This window comes from Dioscorea cayenensis, chromosome 11 (genome assembly GCF_009730915.1).
Source record: "Dioscorea cayenensis subsp. rotundata cultivar TDr96_F1 chromosome 11, TDr96_F1_v2_PseudoChromosome.rev07_lg8_w22 25.fasta, whole genome shotgun sequence".
Classification (NCBI taxonomy): domain Eukaryota; kingdom Viridiplantae; phylum Streptophyta; class Magnoliopsida; order Dioscoreales; family Dioscoreaceae; genus Dioscorea; species Dioscorea cayenensis.
In genome coordinates, this window is record NC_052481.1 from 20,209,784 (window position 1) to 20,235,830 (window position 26,047).

At 33.3% G+C, this 26,047-nt stretch overlaps 1 protein-coding gene and 1 long non-coding RNA gene across 2 annotated transcripts; one reads left to right on the top strand and one right to left on the bottom strand.

Annotated features, from left to right (window-relative positions):
* Positions 1-11,904: 11,904 nt before the first annotated feature.
* Positions 11,905-15,478, bottom strand: LOC120272672. The gene is made up of 3 exons (XR_005540238.1): positions 15,336-15,478; positions 13,725-13,800; positions 11,905-12,612 (listed from the first exon to the last, which is right to left on the bottom strand). It is a non-coding gene; the product is annotated as an uncharacterized LOC120272672 (long non-coding RNA).
* A 3,821-nt stretch (positions 15,479-19,299) lies between these two features.
* LOC120271727 (ferredoxin--NADP reductase, root isozyme 2, chloroplastic-like) lies at positions 19,300-21,597 on the top strand. The gene is made up of 7 exons (XM_039278404.1): positions 19,300-19,310; positions 19,428-19,503; positions 19,667-19,776; positions 19,868-20,009; positions 20,103-20,256; positions 20,578-20,815; positions 21,240-21,597. The coding sequence occupies exons 1-7, from the start codon at positions 19,300-19,302 to the stop codon at positions 21,466-21,468; spliced, it is 960 nt and encodes a 319-aa protein (XP_039134338.1). The 3' UTR covers positions 21,469-21,597.
* Positions 21,598-26,047: the final 4,450 nt, after the last annotated feature.

Consider the following 26,047-nt stretch of genomic DNA (forward strand, 5'->3'; position numbering starts at 1 on the left):
TCTTGGTTGTATGTTGTGCATTTATATTCTCTATACTTTTTTTTAATATCAATTAATAAAATTGTAGTCTATGTATTTTATGAAAAAAGGTTTTACTCTCTGTTTGGTACTAATATTAAAACAAAAATTTTAATAAATATCATATATAAGTTATGAAATTAATTAAATTTCATAATTGATTAAAATATAGAGGGTGGTATAAATATAGACAATTTATTGACAAAATTTTTGAAAATAATTATAATTTTTTTAATAGTGTATGGTTTTGATAAATACGGACAAATCACTAGATTTGAACCTTTAACCTTTGAGTTAGAAGAGAAATGCAGTATTGACTAACAATATGTGACTTTAATCAGGGATAGATCTAAGATTTTTGTTCAAAGGGGGCAAACTAATATTATATATAAAAAATAATGGAACACAAGTGCATCAAAAGTTTTTGTCATATGAAAGTAACATATTACAATTGCTTTCTGCGTGTTTTCATAGCTTGAAAATGATATAGGATTTTTTTCATTATCAATACTACAAAAATATTTCTTTTTCTATATAAGTAATCAAAAATCATTTATCCAAGAATCTCCTATTCGGTTGTGCAAGTGATTTTTTACAATCTTTATAGTAGAAGAAACTCTTTCAACTGATGCAGTAGAAACATGCAATATGAAAGTTAATTTCACAAGTACACCAACGGGTACAAAATGTTTTTCTTTGCGCCAATATGTTTTATAGAAAGGGTATTAATTGATAACTTTTAGTCTTTTAAACTCATCATGAGATCTTAAATAAATAATGTAAGTCTCAAGCTAATTGTTAACAATAAGAAGTTCTGTCTCAGAAAACTCTTATAGATAAAATTGAGCAAGACAATTAGTTTTTCATTATTAAAAGCCACAAAAGAATCACAAAGACATTATAGAAGTCATACAAAGATGTAACTCTATTTTCACCTCATTGAATTGATTATTACGTTCTTGAAATACATACTTGCAAAAAAATACATATTTACAGGATTACAACAGTTGAATGGCGACTTGGCGAGTGTTAGGTATGGTTCATATACTAGATAAAAGACAGACGCTGAAGCGGAGTGGAGTGAGCGAGCGGAGTGACATCATCTGTGCAATTGGGGAGTTTCGCAGTAAGTAGGTTAGGTGTGCAGGGGCAACGCTCCTGCGGTACGGTATAAGGTAAATTTGTAAATTGTACCAGGGGTTATATATATGCATTTTATTTGTAACCTTAATTAATTCTTTTCTTCTGAATTAATAAAAAGGCCGCCGCTCATCACTCCCGAGGACGTATGTATCTCGCTGAACCTCATTAAATCTTTGTCTTCTTTTATTCTTATGATTATTAGTATATTTTTTCTCTTAATAATTGGTATCAGAAGCGAGGTTGAGATGGCTATATCCGGAGCAAAATTTGAAGTGGTGAAGTTTGATGGAACTGACAATTGTGGATTGTGGCAAACAAGGGTAAATGATCTGTTGGTGCAGCAAGGGATTCTAAAGGCTTTGCGGCTGAAGAAGCTAGATACTATGGAGGCTAAAGATTGGGAAGAACTATAGCAGCCTGAAATCTACAGTCGAAGAATGGGCGAAGTTGGAAACTCAGTATATGTCCAAATCACTAACGAATAAACTGTATCTGAAGCAAAGGCTGTACGGGCTAAAGATGCAGGAAGGTTCTGATTTGGTGCAGCACGTGAATGTCTTTAATCAAATAATCACAGATTTAGCTCGACTTGATGTGAGTATTGAGGTCGAAGATTGAGCGATGATTTTGTTGTGTTCATTACCTTCTTCTTATAAACACCTGGTGACTACTCTTACATATAAGAAAGAAACTATCAAAGTTGAAGAGATTACTACAGCCTTGTTGGCACATAGTCAACGGAAGGACAGTGCGGCAGAAAGCTCTCATGGTGACAGTTTATATGTTAAGGGTAATCAGGATCGTGGAAGGAAGTTAGAGAAGGAGGGTTCCGGAAAACGAAATTCGAAATCAAAGTCTAAGGGCAGAAAGACGATTCATTGCTTCAAATGCAAGGAGGCATGACATATAAAGAGAGACTGTCCAAAGTTGAAAAGGCAGACTGATGAAAAATGTGATGAATCATCCAAGTCTGCGAATGTGGTGCAGAGTGACAATTCAGATTGCAGTGATGGTGATATGCTTTCAGTTTCAACAAATCAGTTCATGGACGTCTGGATTCTGGATTTGGGATGCTCTTATCATATAATGCCTAATAGGGAGTGGTTCATGTCATACAGGTCAGCTTATTCTGGTTCAGTCTATTTAGGTGATGATCGATGTTGCAACATTGCTGGTATTGGTGAAGTCAGAATTAAGATGTATGATGATACTGAAAAACTAGTATGCCCTACAAAGCCAATTTTAGTTATTGTTTAATGATAAAATAGTTTTATTTCATTGCATGCATAATTATGGGTATTGTATTATTCATGTTTGATGATATATTAATATGGGCTTGCATTGTATAGATTTCAAATTAATGATAGAGATCATTAAAGTGAGACATGATTATCTATGTTCCTTGCAACCCAAAATAGTTCACAACCTATGAGATAAAATATGATTTTTTATTCATTATTAGTTGTCACATGTTGTACTACTATATGTGATAGCGTGGTATGTCTCAGCCACTAGAGTGGAGACTTTTAGTAACATTGTGGATATTTGTAGTTGACAAATATTGAACTGGACCATACAGAACTCTTAGACCAAACACTGTCATAGAACAAATGAGTTATTCTGTTATAGAAAGTCCTTATTATCTGAGAATGTTATTAAATCTTAAGTATAAATTATATTACTTTGATAGTGTCAACCGGTGATGCTAATTACATGCTATTTACAGACACAATGGGTTATATAATAAATACATGAAGGTTTGTAATCATCCAAGATGGGATCTATCACTCCTATTGTAGGAGAGAATATTCTAGATTGTGTTTCTTATGTGTTGGATAAATTCGGCTGGTTAATTTTTTGAAAGTATTTTATTATATATAAAAAATATATATTATTATACATTTTTTTAAATTATTTTATGTCCAATAGTGTAAAGAAACACATATATAAGTGGAGATCGACAATGCCACTGGTGGTCTAATTATCCCACTTATATGGAATATTTATTGATAGAAGGACTAATATGTAAATAATTATATTGGGGTCTCATATATGAATATCTCTAATCTTTGGATTAAATTGCAATTTGTTGATGGACATGATTGTGATTTTAAAATTAGTATGGACTAAATTGCTAAAGATGTAGTGATCCCAAACGGGTCCACGCTAGATGTTTTAACCTTATCCGAATATATATACTCCCTATAAATATGTGATATAAGATTAGGGTTTTTCAATTAATTAATTTGTGATTGTCATAAAAAAGACGGCTACTGCAAAAACTCTAATATTCACATTAGTTGCTTGGAGCAAAAGAAGCCATCACTTTTTCCGAATCAAGGGTGAAAAGTTCGAGAACATTGCGTGTGTGCATTGGAGGATTTTGTGTTTGTGAAATCTCTGTGAGGTAACCTTGATCTTTTACTTATATTCATGTGTTCATGTGATCGATCCCTGATAATTAATCAATTGTTGATTAAATATCAATTAATTGTAATTGATAGTTCTAATTTGATTAGAATGGTTTTTCCTAACCCTAATTTGATTAGATCGATTATTTTCTAATAGGTATTGTTTAAACACTTTCTGATGTTAGGCATATAACAGATTTGAAAAAGAATCTACTTTCCTTGGGTATTTTGCATAAGAATTGTTTCATTCCTAAAGCAGATGAGGATAGGGGAACCATTAGAATTGTTAAGGGTGTATTGAGTGTGATGAAAGGAAAGCTAATTGCAAGAAATATCTACAAACTGTTAGGAAGTACAGTTGTAGGTGGAGTTCATTTTGTTGAGTCATATATATGATGACAATACAAAATTATGGCACATGTGTCTTGGTCATCTTAGTTAACGTGGGATGACTGAATTGCATAAAAGAAATTTGTTGCATGCTGTTAAAAGCTGCAAGCTTGATTTTTGTAAGTTTTGTGTTCTTGGAAAGCATACTAGAGTTAGTTTCTTGACTAGAAAGCACAAAATTGAAGAGATTCTAGATTATGTACATTATGATGTGTGGGGGCCTACGAGGGAATTGTCATTGGGTGGATCTCAATATTATGTTACTTTTTCAGATGATTTTTCTAGAAAAGTTTGGGTGTATTTTTTGAAACATAAATCTGATGTTTTTGCCAAATTCAAGCTATGGAAACCCGAGGTGGAGAACCAAACTGGTAGAAAAATCAAGCATTTGAGATTTGATAATGGCACAGAGTAAACAAATTCACAGTTTTAGAAATTTTGTGAGGAGCATGGGATTTAGAGGTATTTTTCAGTGCGCAAGACACCACATCAGAATGGTGTTGCAGAAAGGATGAACAGGTCATTGACTGAAAGGGCAAGATGCTTGAGACTGAATGCAGGGTTTCCTAAAAGCTTTTGGGCAGAGGCTGTGAGTATGGCCTGCTACCTCATCAATAGATCACCACGGGCATCATTTAGTGGCAAGGTTGTAGAAGAGGTATAGATAGGTAATGCAATTGATTTTGATCACTTACGGATTTTTGATTGTCTCTCTTATGTGCATGAACCTGGTGATGAAAGATCAAAACTTGATCCAAAATCGAAGAAGTGTATCTTTCTGGGCTACAAGAAAGGTGTCAAAGGATATAAATTTTGGGATCTGATTGCAAAGAAAGTGGTGATCAGTAGAGATGCAGTTTTTGATGAGCAGTTCATGTTGCAGCAGCATCAAGACAAAGACCAGAAAATAGTTCTAGTTTAGATATATTGCAAATGGATTAAGAACCTCATCCAATAGTAGTTGAGAGAGTTGAAAGTCTAAATCCAACATCTGGTGGTTCTAATACAGATGATCTGTAAAATTATAATCTAGTCAGAGATAGACAAAGACATACCAATGTAAAGCCTCCAAGCAGATTGGATTATGAAGACATGGTCTCTTTTGCACTCCTCATTACTAGTGATGATCCAACTAGCTTTCAAGAAGCTATCACTAGCCAGGAGAAAAAGGAATGGATGTGTGCAATGGTTGAGGAGATGGAGTCTTTGCAGAAAAATCATACATGGGAGCTAGTTCACCTTCTAGAGGGAAAGAAGGCTATTGGGTGCAAGTGGGTGTACAAAAAAAAACCTAGCAGTATTAGAAAAAGAAGGCGAAAAGTTCAAGGCTCGATTAGTAGTAAAGGGATTTTCACAACAGAAGGGGATAGATTATGATGAAATTTTTTCTCCTGTGATTAGGCATACTTCAATCAGATCAGTACTTGCATTAGTAGCTTGTTGGGATTTGCATTTAAAGCAGATGGATGTTAAAACTGCTTTTTTACATGGTGATCTAGATGAGCAGATTTACATGGTGCAGCCAGACAGATTCACTCAACCTAGACATGAGCATCTAGTTTGTAGGTTAAAGAAATTATTGTATGGGTTGAAACAGTCTCCAAGACAATGGTACAAGCGGTTCGACTCATACATGATTTAGATTGACTATAGACGATGTGAGTATGATTGTTGTGTTTATGTTAATAGTCTTGATAATGGTTTTTTTATTTTTCTGTTACTATATGTTGATGATATGTTGATTGCTGCAAAGAACATGTATGATGTCCTTGGTTGAAAGCTTTGTTGAGCCAAGAATTTGACATGAAAGACTTAGGTACTGCAAAGAAAAATTCTTCGAATGGAGATTCACAGAGATAGAGGCTCAAGAAAACTATAACTATCTCAACAAGGTTATGTTGAGAAAGTGTTAGACAGGGTTGAGATGAGCAAAGCAAAGTCAGTGAGCACTCCATTGGCAAATCATTTTAAGCTTTCTTCAGAACAGTGTCCTAAGATAGATAAGGAAATTGAAGACATGGCAAATGTTCCATATTCTAGTGCAATTGTCTGCTTGATGTATGCTATGGTATGTATTCGTCCTGACTTGGCCATGTTGTTAGTCAAGTTTGTAAGTAAATGTCTAAACTAGGTAGACGACATTGGGAAGCAGTCAAGTGGATTTTCAGGTATCTGAAAGGTACTGTAGGGTATGGAATTGTTTATGGCAGTCAGGAGAATGATCCTTTAATTGTAGGATATGTCGATTTAGACTATGCTGATGATTTGGATGACAGAAGGTCTATAACTGGGTATGTTTTTACTTTTGGTGGAGGGGCTATATGTTGGAAATCAACAGTTCAGTCTATTGTGGCATTATCTACAACTGAAGCTGAGTACATGGTAGTAGCTGAAGCTGCTAAAGAAGCCTTATGGCTTACTGTGATAGTGAAGGAACTGGGTGTTAAGAAAGATGGAGTTCAGTTGCTTTGTGATAGTCAAAGTGCTATTTATTTGCTAAGAACCAGGTGATGTGAGGTTTCACAAGATTAGAGAGTTGATTGCATCTGGTGAGATGCTATTGCAGAAGGTTCATACTAGTAAGAATGCAGCTGATATGTTGACCAAGTTGGTTACTATCAACAAGTTGATGCATTGCTTGGACTTGTTGAATGTTGATTTCTGCTAGACAGGTAAGGTAGCCCAACCCATTTTGGTGAGTGTCCTAAAGGGCTTGATATTCGCCAAGGTGGAGATTTGTTAGGTATGGCTCATATACTAAATAAAATACAGATGCTTGGGGGTGCGGGGGCAACGCCCCGCGGTACGGTACAAGGTAAATTTGTAACCCTAATTAATTCTTTTCTTCTGAATTAATAAAAGAGGCCACCGCTCATCGCTCTCGAGGACGTAGGTATCTCACCGAACCTTGTTAAATCTTTGTCTCCTTTTATTCTTGTGATTATTAGCATGTTTTTTTCTGTCAATGGCGAGGATTGAAGGCTGCTCTCTAATTCATACCTCCAAGCTTCGGTATGGGAGAACCGAATGAGAGAAATATGATTGGGTTCAAAATTGAGTGATGGGGAAGCAAATTAACTTTTTAAAATATATTTTTTATATAAGTTCTCTGATAATTTTTAATTGTTTTTATATAGGTTTTATTTCTTAGTTTTAGTGGGAGTTAATTGAAAAAAATAAAAAAAAAGATATTATTTAATGAATTTTACAAAGTTGAGTGGGGGCAGTTGCTCCCACTGCCTCCACTATAGATCCTTCCTTGATTTTAATAGTATATGTGAAAAAAATCTTGAAGAATAAGATAGATTTGCATGCATGCCACTCAAGATTGCATAATTACATATAATTTTTAGGGGCATATGTGAAAAAACTCCTAGCTTATAAATCTCTGCCAATGTTTAGGTGTAAAGCAAGTTCTCTGGTTGCATTTATTAATTTTGAGGGGAGTTAATTAGGAAATTAGATAAATTGGTATAGTAGCTTTGAGTGGTTCCTTCAAAAATATTACTTGCATGTATTCCCCAAGTTGTGCTTTAAATGTATAAGCAATGAGATATATAGAGCAAACTAATTATAATGAGTTGTCTATGATGATGTCTCTCATGACCTCCCGCATTTTAAGAAACCAATTTTTACAATTGAGGGGGGCATTCATTTTTGAGGAAGTAGAGGGAAGTGATATGACTTTCCCCAACTTTTGGTGTTCTTTTGTCCAGAGTAGGGGAAGTGTAACTTCCCCTCACTTTTGACTGAAGTGGATTTTAAACTAAACCTCTTTTAGTAATTTTTTTTTACTGAAACTAGGGGTGGGGGAGTGATTCATTCTATAAAAACCAACTTCTCCCCACTTCCATTTTTTTTAACTCATATAGAAGTCCACTCAATGGTCAAACTCTTTAGTTCCATTTTCACTTTCTAACAAATGTACACCAGAAGTACTGAAAGTGATATCACTTCTTCCACATCAGAGAAGTGACGCTTTCCTCCACTTCCCACTTCTCTCCATTTCCCCCAAAATAAAAGCCCCCTGAATGTAATTACTCAAACAGGGCTCAAACATGAAGAACCAAAGGGACACATATTCCTAATTCTCGAAGCTTGGAACCAAATAAATATGTGACAGTATGGTTTTGATTAATTCCCAATGAACCATTGAATTGAAAATTAAATTTGAATGCTCATGCAAGTTGGTGTGCAAATTATTAATTTTTTCTTGATGACTGATACTTTTTTTAGTGTTTTCATTTTGTGGTATACTATTTGAATTCAATTTAATGTAAAAAATATATATTTGATGAGACCTAAGTTTACATAATTTGATTTATCCCTGCTAAACAAACAAACCTATGTGACTGTAGGATGGTAAAGGGGATCATGCCATCTCAGAGTGCATAATTGGGAGATAGGTAGAAGATATATACCATGAGTACATTATCCATTGTCTTTGTTACCGTGCAAGGTCCTCTCGTTTCTCTTCTATATATAGGTTTATGGTTTAGAGTTCCTCTTCTTTACTCTCCATATATACTGTTGCTTGGGGGTTTCACTGTGTTGTTGAAACCGTAATTGTAATTAATGTAGTAATCTCCAAAGAACATAGCACTAAGGTAGCGTTTGGTTAGATATAGTTGAAAATGCAGTGGATTTCAAATTACAATGTAGTTGTAATTACTGTATTTAAAAATACAAGGAGTATTAAAACTAGTGTTTGGTTTGATGTAGTTGGAATGCTGGATTATAAAATTTTATGTTTGGTTGGAGGAATTTGTAAATCTGGATTTTGAAAACATTATTTAGTTGGATGTATTTTTAGGATATAAATACCTTTGGTGAGGTTACCCCACCTTGGTTCAGCATTAAGTTTAATTAATTATAAATACACAATTAAATGTTATTAATAGTATCAAAACATAATTATACATAGAATTACTTATTTTAATATATAATTATTTTTTCATTACAATTTATTGTTAATTTTAATAATTATATTAAATATATTACATAATTTATGATTTTTTAAAGCAAAGTATTAATAAAAATATAATAATAAGCCTTTATTATTAATAATTATATTAAATTTGTTAATTTTAATTTTTTTCATTTTATATGAAGATAAAATATAATAATATACTATTTTTTATTTTACATGATGGAAGATCTTAGCCTACTAAATAAAAAATTAAAGATAAAAATTTGTAAAACAATAAAAACTTAGAAAAAAAGAAATTACAAGTTTTCAAAAAAACAAAGATAAAGATGAGTCTAAATTTTTTATTATCATGTGAAGATCTTGGTTTGAGAAATAATAAAAAGATAAAAATTCCATATCACATGACACCATGTGCAAGACTCGCTTTAAATTCCAAACTTCAGGAGTTTGAACTACGCCCGATTTGGGCATAGTTACAAATCCAACAAAATCTCTTACCACTGTAGTTATAACTACTTTGAATTCCTCAAATTCAGCCAAACAAATATCAGATTTTACAAGATCATATAATTCCAATTACATGTACTTTTAAATATGGCCAAACAAACACATGATTTCAATTAAGTTACTAATCTAGAACAACAATGAAAATCTATTGAATGTACCACTTCCACAGCTCTTCTTTCATGCAAACTTAGTAATCTTTAGGGCAAAAATATCACTTGATCAAGTTCCAATAATGGAAACCAACACAATCACTAATAGATGACTTGCTTAGCAGCAGTTACAGTTGTACAAACAATTACAACAATAAATCTCCGTGGCTAATAACAAGCTAGTAATCAAAACAAGCACTATGCTAGAAAAGGGTTTTAGAAACGGTTTTCAAAGGCTAAAACTTCCTATAAAAAGTTAGCGATGTTTTTTTTTCACAACTAATTTAGAGGCATTTATAACCATCTAAAAGATTAATAACATTTAAATGCTTTTAGAGGTGGTTATAACCACCTCTAAAATCTACTCTAAGCTGCATTTAATGTATTTTTCCATTCATTTTTAGCTGCAAGTGTACAAGGCAAATCTTGGAACACATTCATAAGTATCTTAGAATCAATTTCATTCATTTTTATTAACAAGTCATGAGCATATCAAGGACAATGTATTATGCTTAATTACACAAAGTAAAGAATTTGGCACCATCTTATCTATCTCTATTACAATTTTTTAGTTGATATTAAAAATTATCATTGTTGTTTTCTCTTAACATTGGGACTGTTTTTTGCTTTGTTGCATAAGTGATTCATGATGTGAAGAACTTGTTCGAGTTTATTGTAATTCCCTAATCTTCAAACCGCTTAATCCTTGACCTAGGAGTTCTCCTTACAAAAAAAATATAATTGCAATTAAAATCAAATAAAAAATTATTAAATGCTAGAATATGAAATTCTTAACATGCATAATCTTAGTTAATTTTTCTAAAAGTGATATGACTCTAGAATATGCTCATTAGAAGCATTTATTTACTTTAAGTATATTGATATTGTGACCTTTGCTTAGAATTTTTGTGAATAATTTTAAAATGAATCATAAGATTAGTTTTATATATGTTATCCTATTTCTTTTATGCTATATTAAACTGAGGAAGAATACGTAAATAAATAAAATTGCGGAAAACATAGGTTCTCCTATTTCTTTTATTAGTAAATAGTGAAGTTTAAACCAGGTCAGCAAACTAATTCTTATATGTAAAGGATTTTAATCATTTTCTCAGGGTAATTCAACAACTATTTTCTTTATCCTTTGCTTTTTCTTTGTTGATTTGTTACATCAACCTTATATTGAGATCTGATTGAAGGTATGGGCAGCGCCCGACGCGTGGTGGCAGCTGGTGAAGATGTGAAGCATGGATGCATGGTTGTCGTTCACATACAAGCATGGTGCCCAAGTTATTAAGTGTACTGTTATGTTTAAGTATAAGTTGATGGTGTTTTGTAATGGAGAGAGCATTGAATGCTCTTAGTATCTCTTGGTGTTCTTATCTAGCCAATAGGGATGTGTTTTAAAGAAAAGGTATAGCCAATAGCATGCTCGTGTTGAACCTCTTGACTGGTTGATAGGAATGCAAGTGTATGCGTTGATCGCGTAATAAAGTGTGCGTAAGTGTAGAGTGTCAGTCTATAGGGAAGAAGGTGAATACTAGTAATGACTCTAAACCCAAAAATAGCCTGAAAGGTCGAGTGGTGTGTATGAGAACAAAAGCAAATAAAAACAAGAAAATACGGGAAATAATATGAGAGAAGTCAAGGAAGAAAACGATGTCCGGAAATAGCATTCCTCTAGGGTGATGAGGTATAGGACAATGGTTGTCTAGGCATACAATCCTATTTGAACAGAAAGGTTTCTAGATTTATACAAAACCCCGATTTCTCAGGCGAAATGTAACTAAATAGGTGCAGAGTTGATACAAACATCCAGACAATCTCATTAACATTGTATGAAACGTTATTGTGGGTTAATGACAATCTCTTAAGTAGATAATCTCCCCAAAAAGAGAGATTATCCTAATCCAAATACAGAGCAGAAATGCGATTTCTCCTAAAATCCACTCCACATGATTGCAAAGAACACAGAGATTATCACTAACCCAATCGGAAGGATTGTGGGAGACAGTCTTCTAGATACCCTAACTAAAGGTGTACCCACTCCTCTCAAATTGCAACAAGTCTATGCTAGGTGGGAATTTTTTTTTGTCATGTAGCAATACCAAGTATGATAGCTAGGGCCTTCACCTTATTAGCAATCAAGCATTCAATCACACAATTATACTCAAATAGATATGATTACAAATGAGAAATCAAATAAAGCATTAAAGATCCAACAGCCAAAGTAAAAAATATAAACCTTAGGGTTCAACTATACCCAAACATCTACAAATTAACCCTCCATTAATGAAGGACAAGTATTCAAGATACAAATAATGAAGTAAAACATGAAAGCCATGAAAACCCCCTTTTCAATCCCTAGGATAAAGAATCGCCAGAGAAGTTGCTTGATAAACCTCCACACATGCCACCAAGATGAGCTTGACGGCTATGATCTTCAATCTCCTTGAATGTAGATCAGAATCCCTCTCCAAATTGCTCCTTAAGTGCTGGTAATTCATCTCTTTTCTTCTCTAACCTCGTCTCCAAGAATTGCTGAAATAGATAATGCCTTAAAAATCCTCATAAGTTCTATTTATACCTGACTGCTTACGAGCTGTTTACGGGCGTAAGGGATAGGCCACAAGGGAGCTGGAGAAGATGGTTGGAAGCCTTACGAGAACACTTACGCCGTAAGGTCTTATGTTTGTGTTACAGTCCAGCTTACGGCTGTAAGCGCTGGACCGTAAGCTTCATTGTTTAGTTTCTTGCGACCGTTCTTACGGGAGTATGCTGTGGTCCTAAGCTCCTCTAGATGGTTCTTACGGGCATCCTTATGTGCATAAGCCTTGCATGTAAGGTCTGCTAAGTTAGCTCTAAATCCTTCTTTATGGGCATAAGCAAGCTCGCAAGATTCTCTGGAACTTACTTACGGCCGTAAGGTTGACGGTAAACTGCACGTAAGCCACCCAGTTTTCTTTGTCCTTGTTCTAATGATGCTGAGAGAGCTCCAAATTCGTTGTTTGGCGTTTGAAATTCTTCCTTTGGCTCTCTCTCTTCTTTAAGCACGGGCCTAAGCCTATTAATACAAAACACACCATATTTAGCATCGAATTCCACAATATGGTTCTAACATGCCAATTGAGTGTACAAAATGATATTAACTACATTAACATTGTGCACTCATCATTAGTTCCTTTTTAAATATAATATGAATAAGAGCATGAAGCTCATCTGCTAGTTCTAAATCTTTGAATGGTCTTTTTCCTACTAACATAGCATTACGTAAAAACCTTTTCCCAAGTTCTCTGAAGAGCATTTCATCAAACACATGTGCCTTCTTTGCATTTATTGTGATTTCTGACCAACACCTTATAATTGTCTATCAATTTTTGGGAGGAAAGTTCACCTATGAAAATTTTGTTCCTAACCAGTTTCCCCAATTGGGCTACAAACGCATCTACAGTGCAACTACTTAGCTTGGGGGTCAAACTCTTGCTTGCAAGCTCTGGCATGAGATACTGTATGGCAATTTGCATTATCCTACCAATAGCATTGCTGAGTATTGAATATCAAAATAGTCCACTGCAATTATTTCTAATCTAAAATTAATAACTCAGCAGGTAAAAGACAAGATGGACATCTTAATAGACAATGAGAAGTTACAAGTTCACTGGAAATTATATCAAAGTTCAAGGAGTCTTGTTCATCACAATTAAGGCTAGTTATTTATATGAGCTTTATAAATGTTGTTCAACTTGCAAACCAAGCATGAGATGAATATAGTATCAATTAGTTTAGATCATGCCAATAAAATTCACCGCAAACTAATTGAAATATTTGTCTCCTATAGAAGGAAAAGTTATAGTAAACTTCCAACATTTGTAGCCATAAGATGAACCAGAGTGTTTTTCCATAAAACTTGACAAATAAAATCATGTAGTATTGGTAAGCATTGTCATCTAAACATACAGTATGCTATATGACAAAATAGATTATGCAAAATACTTGGGACTATGAAAAGCTATCTGAATTAAGATTAAGCACATTTAAAGTTTTATTAGTTCAAGAACTAAGCTGCCACACATGAGTATCAATCATAATGCCATGATGTTGGTCTGGGGAAAACAGAGCTATACACGTGGCAACTTTTGGTCCAACCTTTAGGTAAAGTGCAAAGATATCAGTCACCTGAGGAAGCTTCAATATCCTAGGAGCCACCAGGTTTTTCTTGCAAAGCTTGACTGTACCAACTACATATTTGGCCCTAAATAATTAATCAAATAAAATAATTAAGAGATGTGATACTCATATATTAAAATAATATTTGATGATCCAAAGTAAGAAAACCTTAATAAACTCAAGCAGGGGACATAAACATACAACCAGAAACATAGCAATCTTATACAATAGAATAGTATCATAATCAAATAAGAGAAAAGGGCTACATATATTTAGGATACTGCCTTGGATGACTAGAAGCAAGTATGGATCAAGCTATAGCATGTAGTGTCAACAACCACAGGTCAAAATACACAGTAATGCCAAAAAGAAGGCCTACACTAGTATTATAGAAATGAATGCTCGGAATATATCTTGCGGTATATATATATCAAATCATGTTTATGTTTGCAAATAAAACTTTTGATGGATAACTGTTTAAACTAGAAAATTACCATCAGTCTCAAAACTTTTCAACTTTTTTTAGAATCTTATACCGACCCTCAGACATTTTTTTCGAGAGTCTAATGAATGATAGTTCTTGGTGTGGTTCCTAAGTTATCCAATACAATTATTTCCATATCAACCTGATCTGGAATATTTTCACAATTAAATCGAAAAAAAGCTCTTTCTTCTAGCAGGGTATCTAAGGATTGCTACCACCATTTAGGAATTGTATCCAGAAGATCTTTAAGGATGGCATGAGAATACGCTTCTGGTATGATAATTGGCTGGATGGTGAAGCTGAATCTCTAGCCTGAGAATTTTTTAAAGTTTCTTTACCCTATGGGTATTGTAAGAGACACAATTGCTCTGTTTAATGCCTCTGATCCTGATTTGAATCTCGTTTAACAGTCTTGGAAACTATCCTCCAATAGTCGGTTTTAAGTGCCCATTTTCTAGGTGCCCATGTTCTAAGTTAGTGCTTTTAACTGGCTTGCTTAAAATGATAAGCATCTTACCTTGGAAAATCTCACTACTAGGGGGTTTAATAGATTACCAACAACAACTTGTATATATCTTGTGCTATGGTGCAATTGAAACCGTAGACCCTCAGACATTCTACTAAACATAGTCCTTTATTTTTTTAGTTTAGTACTTTTTTTAATCCTTGTTGTGCTAGAGTTTAACAAAATATCCAAAGCTACCCTTTGCTGGGGATGGGTTTGTAAGTGGGCAATAGGGACGCAAGTGCATGCCCCAATTGTGTAATAAAGTGCTACCTTGGGAATACTCATTAACTACCTCGGGAGGATTCAGGAGAACGACATCTCCAAAGTACCCTATTTTTAGGCTTACTCACAATCCCCTCTAATTGCGGTATGTCTATGCTAGGTGGGTATTTCTACTCGTCACATAGCATATCAAGTATTAAAACTAGGGTTTTTGCCACAATAGCAATCAAATAACATGGATTGCAATTAGAAAATAAGTAAATCACATAGATCCACAACCAATGTCAAAAGATAAAATTCAAGAGCTCAACTATGGCCAAACATCTAAGAAATAAGCCCTCTATTAATGGAGGCAAGCATTCAAATTACAAGACATGATGAGGATGAATGTAAACATAGAAACCACCTTCTCAATCGTGCAACACGTAAATCGCCGGAAAACTCCAAGAAACCTTCCACGAACGCTGCCAAGGTGAGCTTGACTGCTATGATCTATTTCCGGCCCCTTGATATTGGATCTAAATCTCCTCTAAATCCCTAGAGATTCGTCTCCTTTCTTCTCTATCCTTGCCTCCAAGAAAAGAATCAAAGATTGCCCTAAAAATCCTCATTAAGTCTATTTATACTCTGTCGCTTAAGGGTTGCTTACGGGCATAAGGACGTGGCAGTAAGGAGATGGAGAAGATAGGTTGTGAGTCTTAAGTGAACACTTACGGTAGTGAGTCCCATCCTTAAGGTCTTTTGTCTGTGTTACAGTTCAGTTTACGGCCGTAAGCGTTAGACCGTAAGTTTCATGCGCTGACCTTTGCGACCGTCCTTACGGTTGTAAGCTCTGGTTGTAAGCTCTTCTGAATGGTCCTTACGGGTATAAGTCTTGCCCTTAAGGTCCTCGAGTTTGGCTCTGAACTTCCTTTTATGGGCATAAGCATGGGCGCAAGGTTCTCTGGAAGAGGCTTACGGCTGTAATCCAGGCTGAAAGATGCTCGTAAGCCATCCTGTTTGCCTTGTCCTTATTCAATTGATGCCGAGAGAGCTCTATCTTCTTCGTTTTGGGTCTAGAATGCTTCTTATGGTTCTCTCTTGTCTTTAAGTGCTGCCCGAAGCCTAAGAATACAAAACACATTATGTTTAACATCGAATTTCATTTTATATTTTTAATACATGCCTAATGAGTGTATAAAATGATATAAAATAATAGAACATTGTACACTCGATCATCAATGGGTATGGGGTAAGCTCTCTCCTTGCATCGGCGTTAATTGGTTGTTACTGGTGCACAAAGGCTGCGATTCACTCCTTTAGTTGGAGACAACAAGAGGCAAGCTAGGTGCCAATGAACAAGGCAACATATAGAGGGCAAGTTGGGCGCCGGTGCCCATGCTAGGTTGAACGATGTTTTCTTATAGGCAAAGATAGTATTTTTAATAATAAATTAATGCCAATGGTCTCTTAGAATATTGGCATTGTGTAGATGTGTTAATAAATTAACTTTAACCTATACTTGTTCTTGATTTTTGTTAAATGGTGGTGCACCTATTTTGTAAAAAATAATAAAAAAAAAAATAATGGCAATCGAATGAAAAAGTATGTATAATATATATATATATATATATATATATATATATAAAAAAAACAGAAGGCCTTTTGGCACATTAACGAAATTAGTAACGTGGTAGAGTAACATAGAGGTGGGCACGGGCCGTCCGGCAACCCGGCCCGTGCCCGGCCCAGAACCGGCCCGCTGGGTCACTGACCCGGAGGGCCGGGCCAACAACCCGTAATCGGCCCGTCATAGATACGGGCCGGTTACGGGATGGGCTTGGCCCAACCCGTGACTCGGCGGGTTGGCCCGCCGGGATCAACCCGCTAGGCTAGACCCGATTGCAACCCGGCCCGGCCCGCCGGGCCCAACCTTTTTTTGAATTTTTTATTTTTTCTAAATTTTTCTGAATTGTTTAATATTGAGTGGGCCGGCCCGTCGGGCCCAACCCGCCGGGCCCGGCTTCCTGTGACCCAGACCCGCTGGGTCCGACGGGCCAACCCGGCCCGGCGGGTTCTATACCCAGCCGGGCCGGGTCCGGGTCGGTGGGCCGGTGAACCGTAACCCGGCGGGTCGGTCCCGCCGGGCCGGTTAACCGGCCCATGCCCATCTCTAGAGTAACAGGAGTTATTGTAATTTTTTTTATTTAAATTACCAAGAATTTGTGGGGACCCGGGGGGTAAATGTGTGAAAGAGCCCTGATATAAATTATTGAAGGAAAACTTTGGCGTGCTATGTTATTGAAGTGTTTTGAATTATTTAAGTACGATCTTTGTCAGGGGTCCGACTTCGTCATTATAAAAAAAAAACAAAAAACATAGTTTTCAGTGACTTTGTAGCCTATGCAGGCAATTTTTTTTTGTTATGACATGGAAATTAAAAAAATATTATTTGAATTTAATTTTGTCTAATCATATCATGAGAACTAGCTACTTTTACATATTTTGATTTGAGCTTCGCTAAATAAGCGCAAGTGACAGTAGGTAGGAAGGATAGTAAAGAGGACCATGTGACGTGGCCACATGGGAGTGCATACTCGAAACATTAGTGTACGAGCTACTTTCTCTTTTGTCTCCAGATGAAATGTTTCACATGTTCACTTGCTTTAGAGACGTGTGGAGCTAAACTTGCCTAGTTTGAGAACAAGATAAGTTCAATAATTCTAACGTGTCTATTTATTTATTTTTATTGTAATTAATTTTTTAATATATGGATACATGGTATCATATGATAAGTGAGTCCCAGGGATTTGTCTTATTTTCAAACCAAGCAAGTTGAGTTCAGAGACGTGAATGTTTTTTCACCACATAACTTGAGTTCAGCTTGCCTGGTTTAAGAATCAGGTAAATCCCTGATTTTGCCTTATCACATGCTGCCACATATCTATTTTTTTTTTTATTGTAATTAATTTTTTCATATGGAGACATGGCATCATATAATAAATGAGAACTAAAAATTTACCTAGTTTTTAAACCAGGCAAGTTGAGCTCAAATGATTTTTGTTATGGACTTCCAGTCATTTGTCTTATATATAGGGACCACATAAATTGATATTTTTTTTTTAATTTTTGTGACCAAGTGGGCTTCCACACACTTCTCTTCCATATATATAAGGACCACCTGATTAATGAAGTTTTGGCCTATGCAAGAACTCTATATGCAAAACTGTGATGTAAGTGGTAGTGTGATCACAAAGGCATTGAATAGGGGAAGTTTGCTAAAATTGAGTGTTTATTGTTTCATCAATATATTTTTGCCTTTATCTCATATCTTTCTCACGGCAGCTTTGCACACTTCTTTTATTTATAATAAAATTGGTTTTTATATTATATTTTTATTTCATTTTTCTTTCTTAACAGAAGCTATTCATACTTTTCTTCATTTAAAATATTTGGAATTTTTTAGGAATATATGTGTCAAACCGTGATATAAATTATTGAAGTAAAATATCACGGACAATATTAATTATTGAAATATGGTTTTTATCCAAGTTTGAATTGATTCTTCAAAAACAAAAACCAGTGACCATTCATAATGGCCATCATACATATTTTTTTCTCAAAGGAAAAAAATTTGAAATAGAAATTGAATTTTCAAAAATAATAAAAATTACTATTAAGAGCTTTTACAAAATGAGAATCTAATTTATCAAAAACTAAATAAAATTATATCATATGTGAAACACATGATCAAATTCCATAGTTTCCTCTTATGCTTGGCATATCACTTAATCAAATTCTTTTTATATATAAAAATATGGACAAAGCATGAATTTGTACTTTTAACTTTTATCGTCTTTCTAATTGTATTTTTAAGATTTTGTTAAATGGATGAACATGATTAATGCATTTTAAAAAATAAACATTCAACTTTTGATTTTGAAGGAAAATAAAATATGTACTTTCATGTTAAGAAACTGCTCACATCAATTGATCACATCTATTCAATTAAATAATAACTAAATATACTATTTAGATTTAATTTAATCTAATATCATATATATGATAAGACCAATGTTTACATGTTTGAATTTATCCCTGCTAAACAAACCAACACATGTGACAGTACTATGGTAAAGATGACCATTGGCCTCAGAATTCATAATGGGGTCGTATGTCATAATGGCTTTTGATGAATTATATCACGTTCAATATTGCTTGAAAGGGCCACGTGAAGGAATAGTCATAGGAGCATTTTGCACCACGCAATTGATGATCTTTGTGAGAAAGTTTTCCTGGTTTCTCTTCAATATATATGGAGTCCCTCTTCTTTCATTCTTCACACTATTGACTGTGGTTAATTACGCACTTTGTGTTGTGGAAACTCCGAAATGGCTCTCATGTATATATCCTTATATTTCACTAACATATATCCTTTGTAATATATTATTCATGATATACAAGTGTGATTGGCTATATATGCATTTCAAGCTAAGGTTTTGGTTGTAATTGATTGCAGGGCTGATGTTTGCAGCGTGATGCAAGCTAAGATGCTCCCTGTGAAGGGTTTAGGGTTTAATCATTCTGGCTCACAGGTAATAAAAACATCTTTATGTCTCAATAATTCTCTCTGTGTCTTGTGCTTTGTTGTTCTTTTGTGTGTCTGCGTGTCAGTGTGTATGAACAGTTGGAAGCCATAATTAATTATATATATGTGCAGTTAATTTGTAGCTCAATATTCACATTTTTGTTATACAGATTTTCAGTAATCTGAGCTTCGGAAACAATGCGCCGACATCCCTGCCCTGTTTATCTTTGAGGAAAGAAAAACAGCAATACTCCAATTATAACCACAATGTTATCCGCATGTCTGGACGCCGAGCTACAAAACTGAATGCTGCAGTCATCCCTTTAGAAGCTGCGGAGGTTAGATCAGAAGTACCTGTGAAAGTTGAGAAGATTTACACAACAACAGTTGTCTCAGTGGAGACTCTTGTTGGCCCCAAAAGGCGAAATCGGAGAGGTCTGCCATATTGTGCTTGATCACGGTGGCAGTTTTAGTTTCAAGGAAGGCCAATATCTTTTAGTACATTTTCAATCGGTGGGGATCGAGCATGTTTAAGTGCATGCATTTTCACATTTTGTGATTTAATTTTTTTAGTGTTTTTCTACTAATTATATATTATTTCTGCAGATCAAACGCTATTTCTCGATTGCATCAGGTAGCAGTGGAGATACTTTTGATGGCAAGACACTCAGTCTATGCGTTCGTCGTGCCGAACTGTCGCCAGACAGTGTCAGTAACTTCCTCTGTAATGTTAAAGCTGGAGACACAGTTGACATTTCAGGTTTGAAAATAAATTATTCTAAATTAACTTTATATTTAATTACAAGACTTTAATTGTTTTAAATTTAATTTTCCGGAGATATATAATCTAAATATTATCAACGCCAACAATATATAAAAGCATTCAATTAATTCATGTGTGCGCTATATATATTATGAAAGTGATGCATGATTAATTTGTTAAAATTGGGTGTGTGTGTGTTTTTTAACCAATATGTTTGATTATGTCTTTGTCTCACATCTTTCCCATTTTAAATTTCCACAACTCTTTTAATTACTTGTGACAAAATTGATTTAATTTTGTCATGCGTTTTTATTACAGGTCCTTTTGGTGGACAAATGGTATTTGACGAAGAAAGGAAAATGCATTCTAAACATATCATGGTTGCAACGGCAACTGGTGTTGCCCCTTTCCGCAGTAATATCCAAGGCATATTTTTATCTAACATACTAGGAAATACTGATAATATCTGGTTGATCTCCGGGGCTGACAACTATAACAGCCTTTTATACGACAAGGAATTCATTCAAGTTCAAAATAACAATAGTGATCGCTTCAGGTACTTTATAGATAAACTAATTAATACTCCTTTCGGTCCTATTTATATATTTTTTTAAGAAAAAAAGTATTTTTATGTGTGTTTAAAACTTGTGAAACATTAAATGATTTTTTTAAATTATATTTTTAATGTTTAATGTATTTTTTGCACTTTCAAAATGGGAAAATATTTTTTGGGAAAAGCAAAACATCATTTTGAGAGGGAGAGATAATTAAAGATAATAATTAAAATAATGAGAGAAACTAATGGAATATTGATGGATTTTTAATACGAATATGAAAAATTATATAATTTTTTTATAAATTTGAAATTATTAATTAATTTGAATCTATTATTATTTCTACTCATATAAATTAGTTAAAATGGACATATAAATAACACATTTAAATCATTGTAAATGTTAATGATGATTGAAATGCTGCAGATATCAGAGGGCCTTGAATAACTCTGTGGATGATGTCATCTACCAAAGCGGCGATGAAATTTTCAAACTTTTGGAAACTGGTGCATATATATATATCGCTGGATCAAATACCATGCTACCTGGAATTAAGGCAACATTCGCCAAGATTGCTCAAGAAAGAGGTGTGGATTGGGATGAAATGCTAAGAGAGCTGCAGAGCACTAATCACTGGCGTGTTGAAGTTTACTAGCTAGCTAGATAACTTAAATCCAATGGTTTTATGTTAAAATTGGTGGCAGTGACATTCAGTATTATTAATGTCTTTTTATCTAATATCGTTTAAATAATAAATGCCATCTACATCCGCCTTATTTGCAAAGTCTTGTCATAATATTAATAACTTGGTATTAGGGGTGAGCACATGATTTGATGATAGATTCAGTATCTAATTTTTAAATCATAATTTTGTTGGTATCCCATTCGGATGTTTAGGATGAAAATTGGATAGGATCCGGGCGCGGAGAAAATAAAAAATACATATCCGAATCCAATCTGGTTTTTAATATATTCTTATATTTATATATATTGATGAATTCAAATTTTTTTGGACTAAAAGTAGAAAATCCAAATTTATAATCTAATCTTTTAAGAGTTATATATACATTAATAAATTAAATTTTACAAAGGTTAAAAAAAATTCAAATCCCTAAACTAATCGATTTAAGAGTAATATATATATATATATATATATATAATGAATTAAAATTTTAAAGGGGTTAAAAGTAAAATCCCTTTAAAGTATATTATTTTTTTCTTTTAATTCCTCTCTTCTAGTCTTCATCGCTAGCGTCTTCTCTCTAGCTTTATGAGACATTTGATACTTCCAAAAATATTTGAATTCTATTTTGTATTATTTAGGCTTGATAAAACTTTTTATTATTTTTGTGGTGTAGTGAATAATATATGATTTTAATTTTTTTTTGTAAATTATAAGTTTGTTATATTTGTTTGGCTGAAAACTTAAATTTAGAGCTGCATATCCCAATTTTGCTCACTCCTAGCTACTTGGTATGAGATGATATTTTTATTTGTTTCTAATGGTCGGTGGCATGTTTTATTTTATTAAGGTGATGTTTGGTTAAATGTAGTTAAAAATGCAGTGGATTTATAATTACAGTGTATTTGCAAATCCCCGTATTTGAAAATACAAAAGAGTCAAATCTAGTGCTTGGTTGAATGTATTTGAAGATGTTGGATTTCAAGATTTTGTGTTTGTTTGAAAAGATTTGTAAATCTATATTTTGAAAACATGTGTTTGGTTTGATGTATTTGTATGATATAAAAATCTATAGTAAGATTTTCCCATCTTGGTGATCATGAAGTTTAATTAATTAAAAAAAATATCTTATTTGATGTTTTTAATTGTAGCAAAAATAATTGTGTATAATTTAATTAATTTAATATATATATATATATACTTATTTTTTTAACAATTATTTTTGTTTTTAATGATTGTATCAAATATATTACATACTTTATGACTTTTTCTATTAAAGCAAAATTTTGATAAAAATATAATAATTGGCTATTACTTAAATCTCAACTGAGATAAAACAATGCCTATCTTTTTATTTACTTTTTTTTTTCATTTTGTCCCTCACCATATAGTCATTTTATTTGCACTTACCTACGTGTACATTAAATAATTTTCCCTCACTACATTTGCTACAAAAGTAAGCACATCTCCATAATTTTTCACATAAACAGAGCATATCATACTAGCCAGAGAAACAATATCAGAAAAAAGCACAATGTCAAAAATCAAATGAATGAGAAAGCAAATTTAGAGAAAACATCATTCACACTCGAAACACTAAAATAGCACAGTCTAACTGGCATACTAAAACATCAAAGAAAATGCCACAAAATCATCATCTACAACCTTGAGTTATACCATGACCTTGATTATCATCAGTGCCTTCATTGTCGGACGTCATCGCAGCCAAGATCAACTATGGGCTTGTCAAAGAGCCGGAGATTCGGAGACCCGGAGAACGGCAGACCACCAGGGCTTCTTCAGGCACCAAACGCTTCCTAGAAGGGATGTGGATGAGAAAAAGGAGGAGAATTGCTGGGTCATCTTCTCACATCACACCCTCTTGCTGTGAACCCTAGTTTATCCTCAGCTTTTTCTCAAACCTCAACTCCCTCATGTGATAGTCACGTGAGGGACATGAAAATTCAGGATTTTGTTTTATGGCCGAATCCCTCACTTTTACTGTTGGCTGGATTTTAATTTTCTACATAAAAATAAAATCCTTTTAAACAAACAAGTGATTTGCCAATTAGGGAATTTGAAAATAGAAGATTTTTTAAATTATGCCAAACAAACACCACCTAAAGATACTTTGTGTGTGTGTGTGAGTGTATTGGGCTAATCATGAAGTACATGCGCATATATTTTTTAATCAGTAAGGCAAAATGGTTAAATAAAACCATTTATATTTCTTGATATTAAATAATTTTTAATAATAGATAAAAAAATAGAGAGTAGTAGTTTTCCTTGTAACTATTAAAAAGCATCATTTAGGCTGTGTTTGATTGCCAACATGGAAAATGACTGGAAAAAAAAAAATCTCTATGGAATATTTTTCCATGAAAAATTTTATATGGAAAATAAAAAATAGTCGTTTGATTGGCATTATTTTCTAGCCAGAAAATCAAAAATTTTTTATAGAAAATTCAGATTTTGTTGTTTGATTGCTCTTATTTTCCACGGAAAATGTAACATTTTCCATGGAAAAAACCACATTTGTTGTTTGATTGCATCAATTTTCCCTGGAAAAAATCATATTTTCTATGAAATGTTTTTTTAGAAAATTATTAAAATTATAAACAGCGCTACGTGGAATTGAATGTTGCCATCAAAACGTTGCGAGATCTGTTCACTGATCTGGATAGATTTATTTAAAATATTATCAACTTATATAATTTATATTTTTTAAAAAAATTAAAAATAAAAGAAAAACTTTTCTTTTAATTTTTTTTAAAAAGTTATTTTAAAATTATAAACAACACTATGTGGAATTGAATCTTACCATCAAAACGTCGCTCACTGATTTGGATAAATTTATTTAAAATATTATCAAGTTATATAATTTATCTTTTTTTAAATTTAAAAGAAAAGGAAAAAAATTTCTTTTAAATTTTTAAAAGAAAAGTTATTTTAAATATTTCAATCGTATGTTATTTTTTCACATAGCCCTTTACGTTTTTCCCTGGAAAACTTTTCCCAGGGTGGAGGTCGGAAAAATTTTTCACTGATTTGAGGAAAATATGGTCACGTGACAGAGTTTGTGGAAAAATTTTTCACGGACAATTTTGTCAAACAAACAGGCTATTTAGCTAGAAAATGACCCGTGAAAAAATTTTTCAGGAAAAAAAAAGGGCAATCAAACATAGCCTTATATTTTTTTTTGACAAAAATATAAATACTGTAGGTAAAAAATCCAATATTAATAAACTATACAGCCATGTTTCTCATTGTCAGTATTGAATAAATACAACATAAGATCCTATTTGTTTTGTGGGTTTGATGACCACTTCTTTGTGCACAACCTTCGTAAGTAATTATATATATAAATTATTTTTATTATTTTATGTTTGAATTTTTTTTTTAGTTTAACAAAACCCTACATGATACTAGATTTGGAGAGGTTCTAAACAAATCTATATGAATAATTAGCCATCTTTGTGAGGTCATACATGAAAAAGCACTCAAACATGGGAGATTTATATAAACCCCACATAGTACTATGTTTTTCAGCCTTTTTCTTTTTAAATTTAATAATAAATTAATGTCAGTTGGATTAAAAAGTATAATTTAAAAAAAAACTTTTGGGAATATATAGTGAAATTTGAGAGCAAAATTAGTTGTATTTAGGTAATAGGATTTATTATTATGTTTTTTTATTTAAAATATTACTCCTTCCGTTTCATTATAAATGTCCACTTGTTCTATATCTTATATTATTTGTTGACACTTCACATACTTAACTTAAATACTAATTTTTAAATTTAATTTTATCAATATATTTAAATGTATTATTCTACACCACTATCATTTTAATTACATAATCTTAGTGGTTGGGGAGATATAGAAAAAAAACCATGAAAGAAAGAAAACTAAATGTTAATGAAGTTTTTAGTTTTAATTATTTTGCTTAAGTTTTGCTTGAAACATTTAAATGGATATCTAAAATGAGATTAAGTATTAATTTGAGGGGTATATATTATATATAAAAGAACCTAGCCCTGGGCACGGGTCGATTTTTTGCCCGGCCCAGTCTGGAACCCGCCCGGTAAATCCCGCGGGATCAACTGATAGGGCGGGTGTGGCCGGTAACTTGTAACCGGCCTACACTGTAATTGGCCCGGTTACAAATTGAGTTTTCTCAACCGATGACATAGCAGTCACTTTGTCTCAGCCTGTCTTGTTGGGCTCTGTCAAATAGGTGGGTTAACTCTTTATGTATATATATATTCTCTAAAAAATTTCACTAACATAGGTTTGACAAGAATAAAACCTAAGACCTCGTGCACATGTAAAGAAGCTCTAACCAATTGAGTCATAAATTTTTGTGATCAAAATATTACCGAACATTATTTACTTCCATTATTAGTATTATTCAAAATCAATAAAATTTATACCAAATTATTTATATAAAAAGATATTATTATATAAGTCAAAATAATTTCAATGGTGTGCAATATGCTAAATACTAATTTCAAACCATAATCCTTTCTACAATATTTTTATGTATTTTTTT

Bases quoted from the DNA above. Each gene is read 5' to 3' on its own strand.
- LOC120271727 (XM_039278404.1), top strand. The intron at 19,777-19,867 runs GTCTGGACGCCG...AAAGTTGAGAAG, and splicing joins AACCACAATGTTATCCGCAT to ATTTACACAACAACAGTTGT. The intron at 20,010-20,102 runs GTGGGGATCGAG...TTATTTCTGCAG, and splicing joins TTTTAGTACATTTTCAATCG to ATCAAACGCTATTTCTCGAT.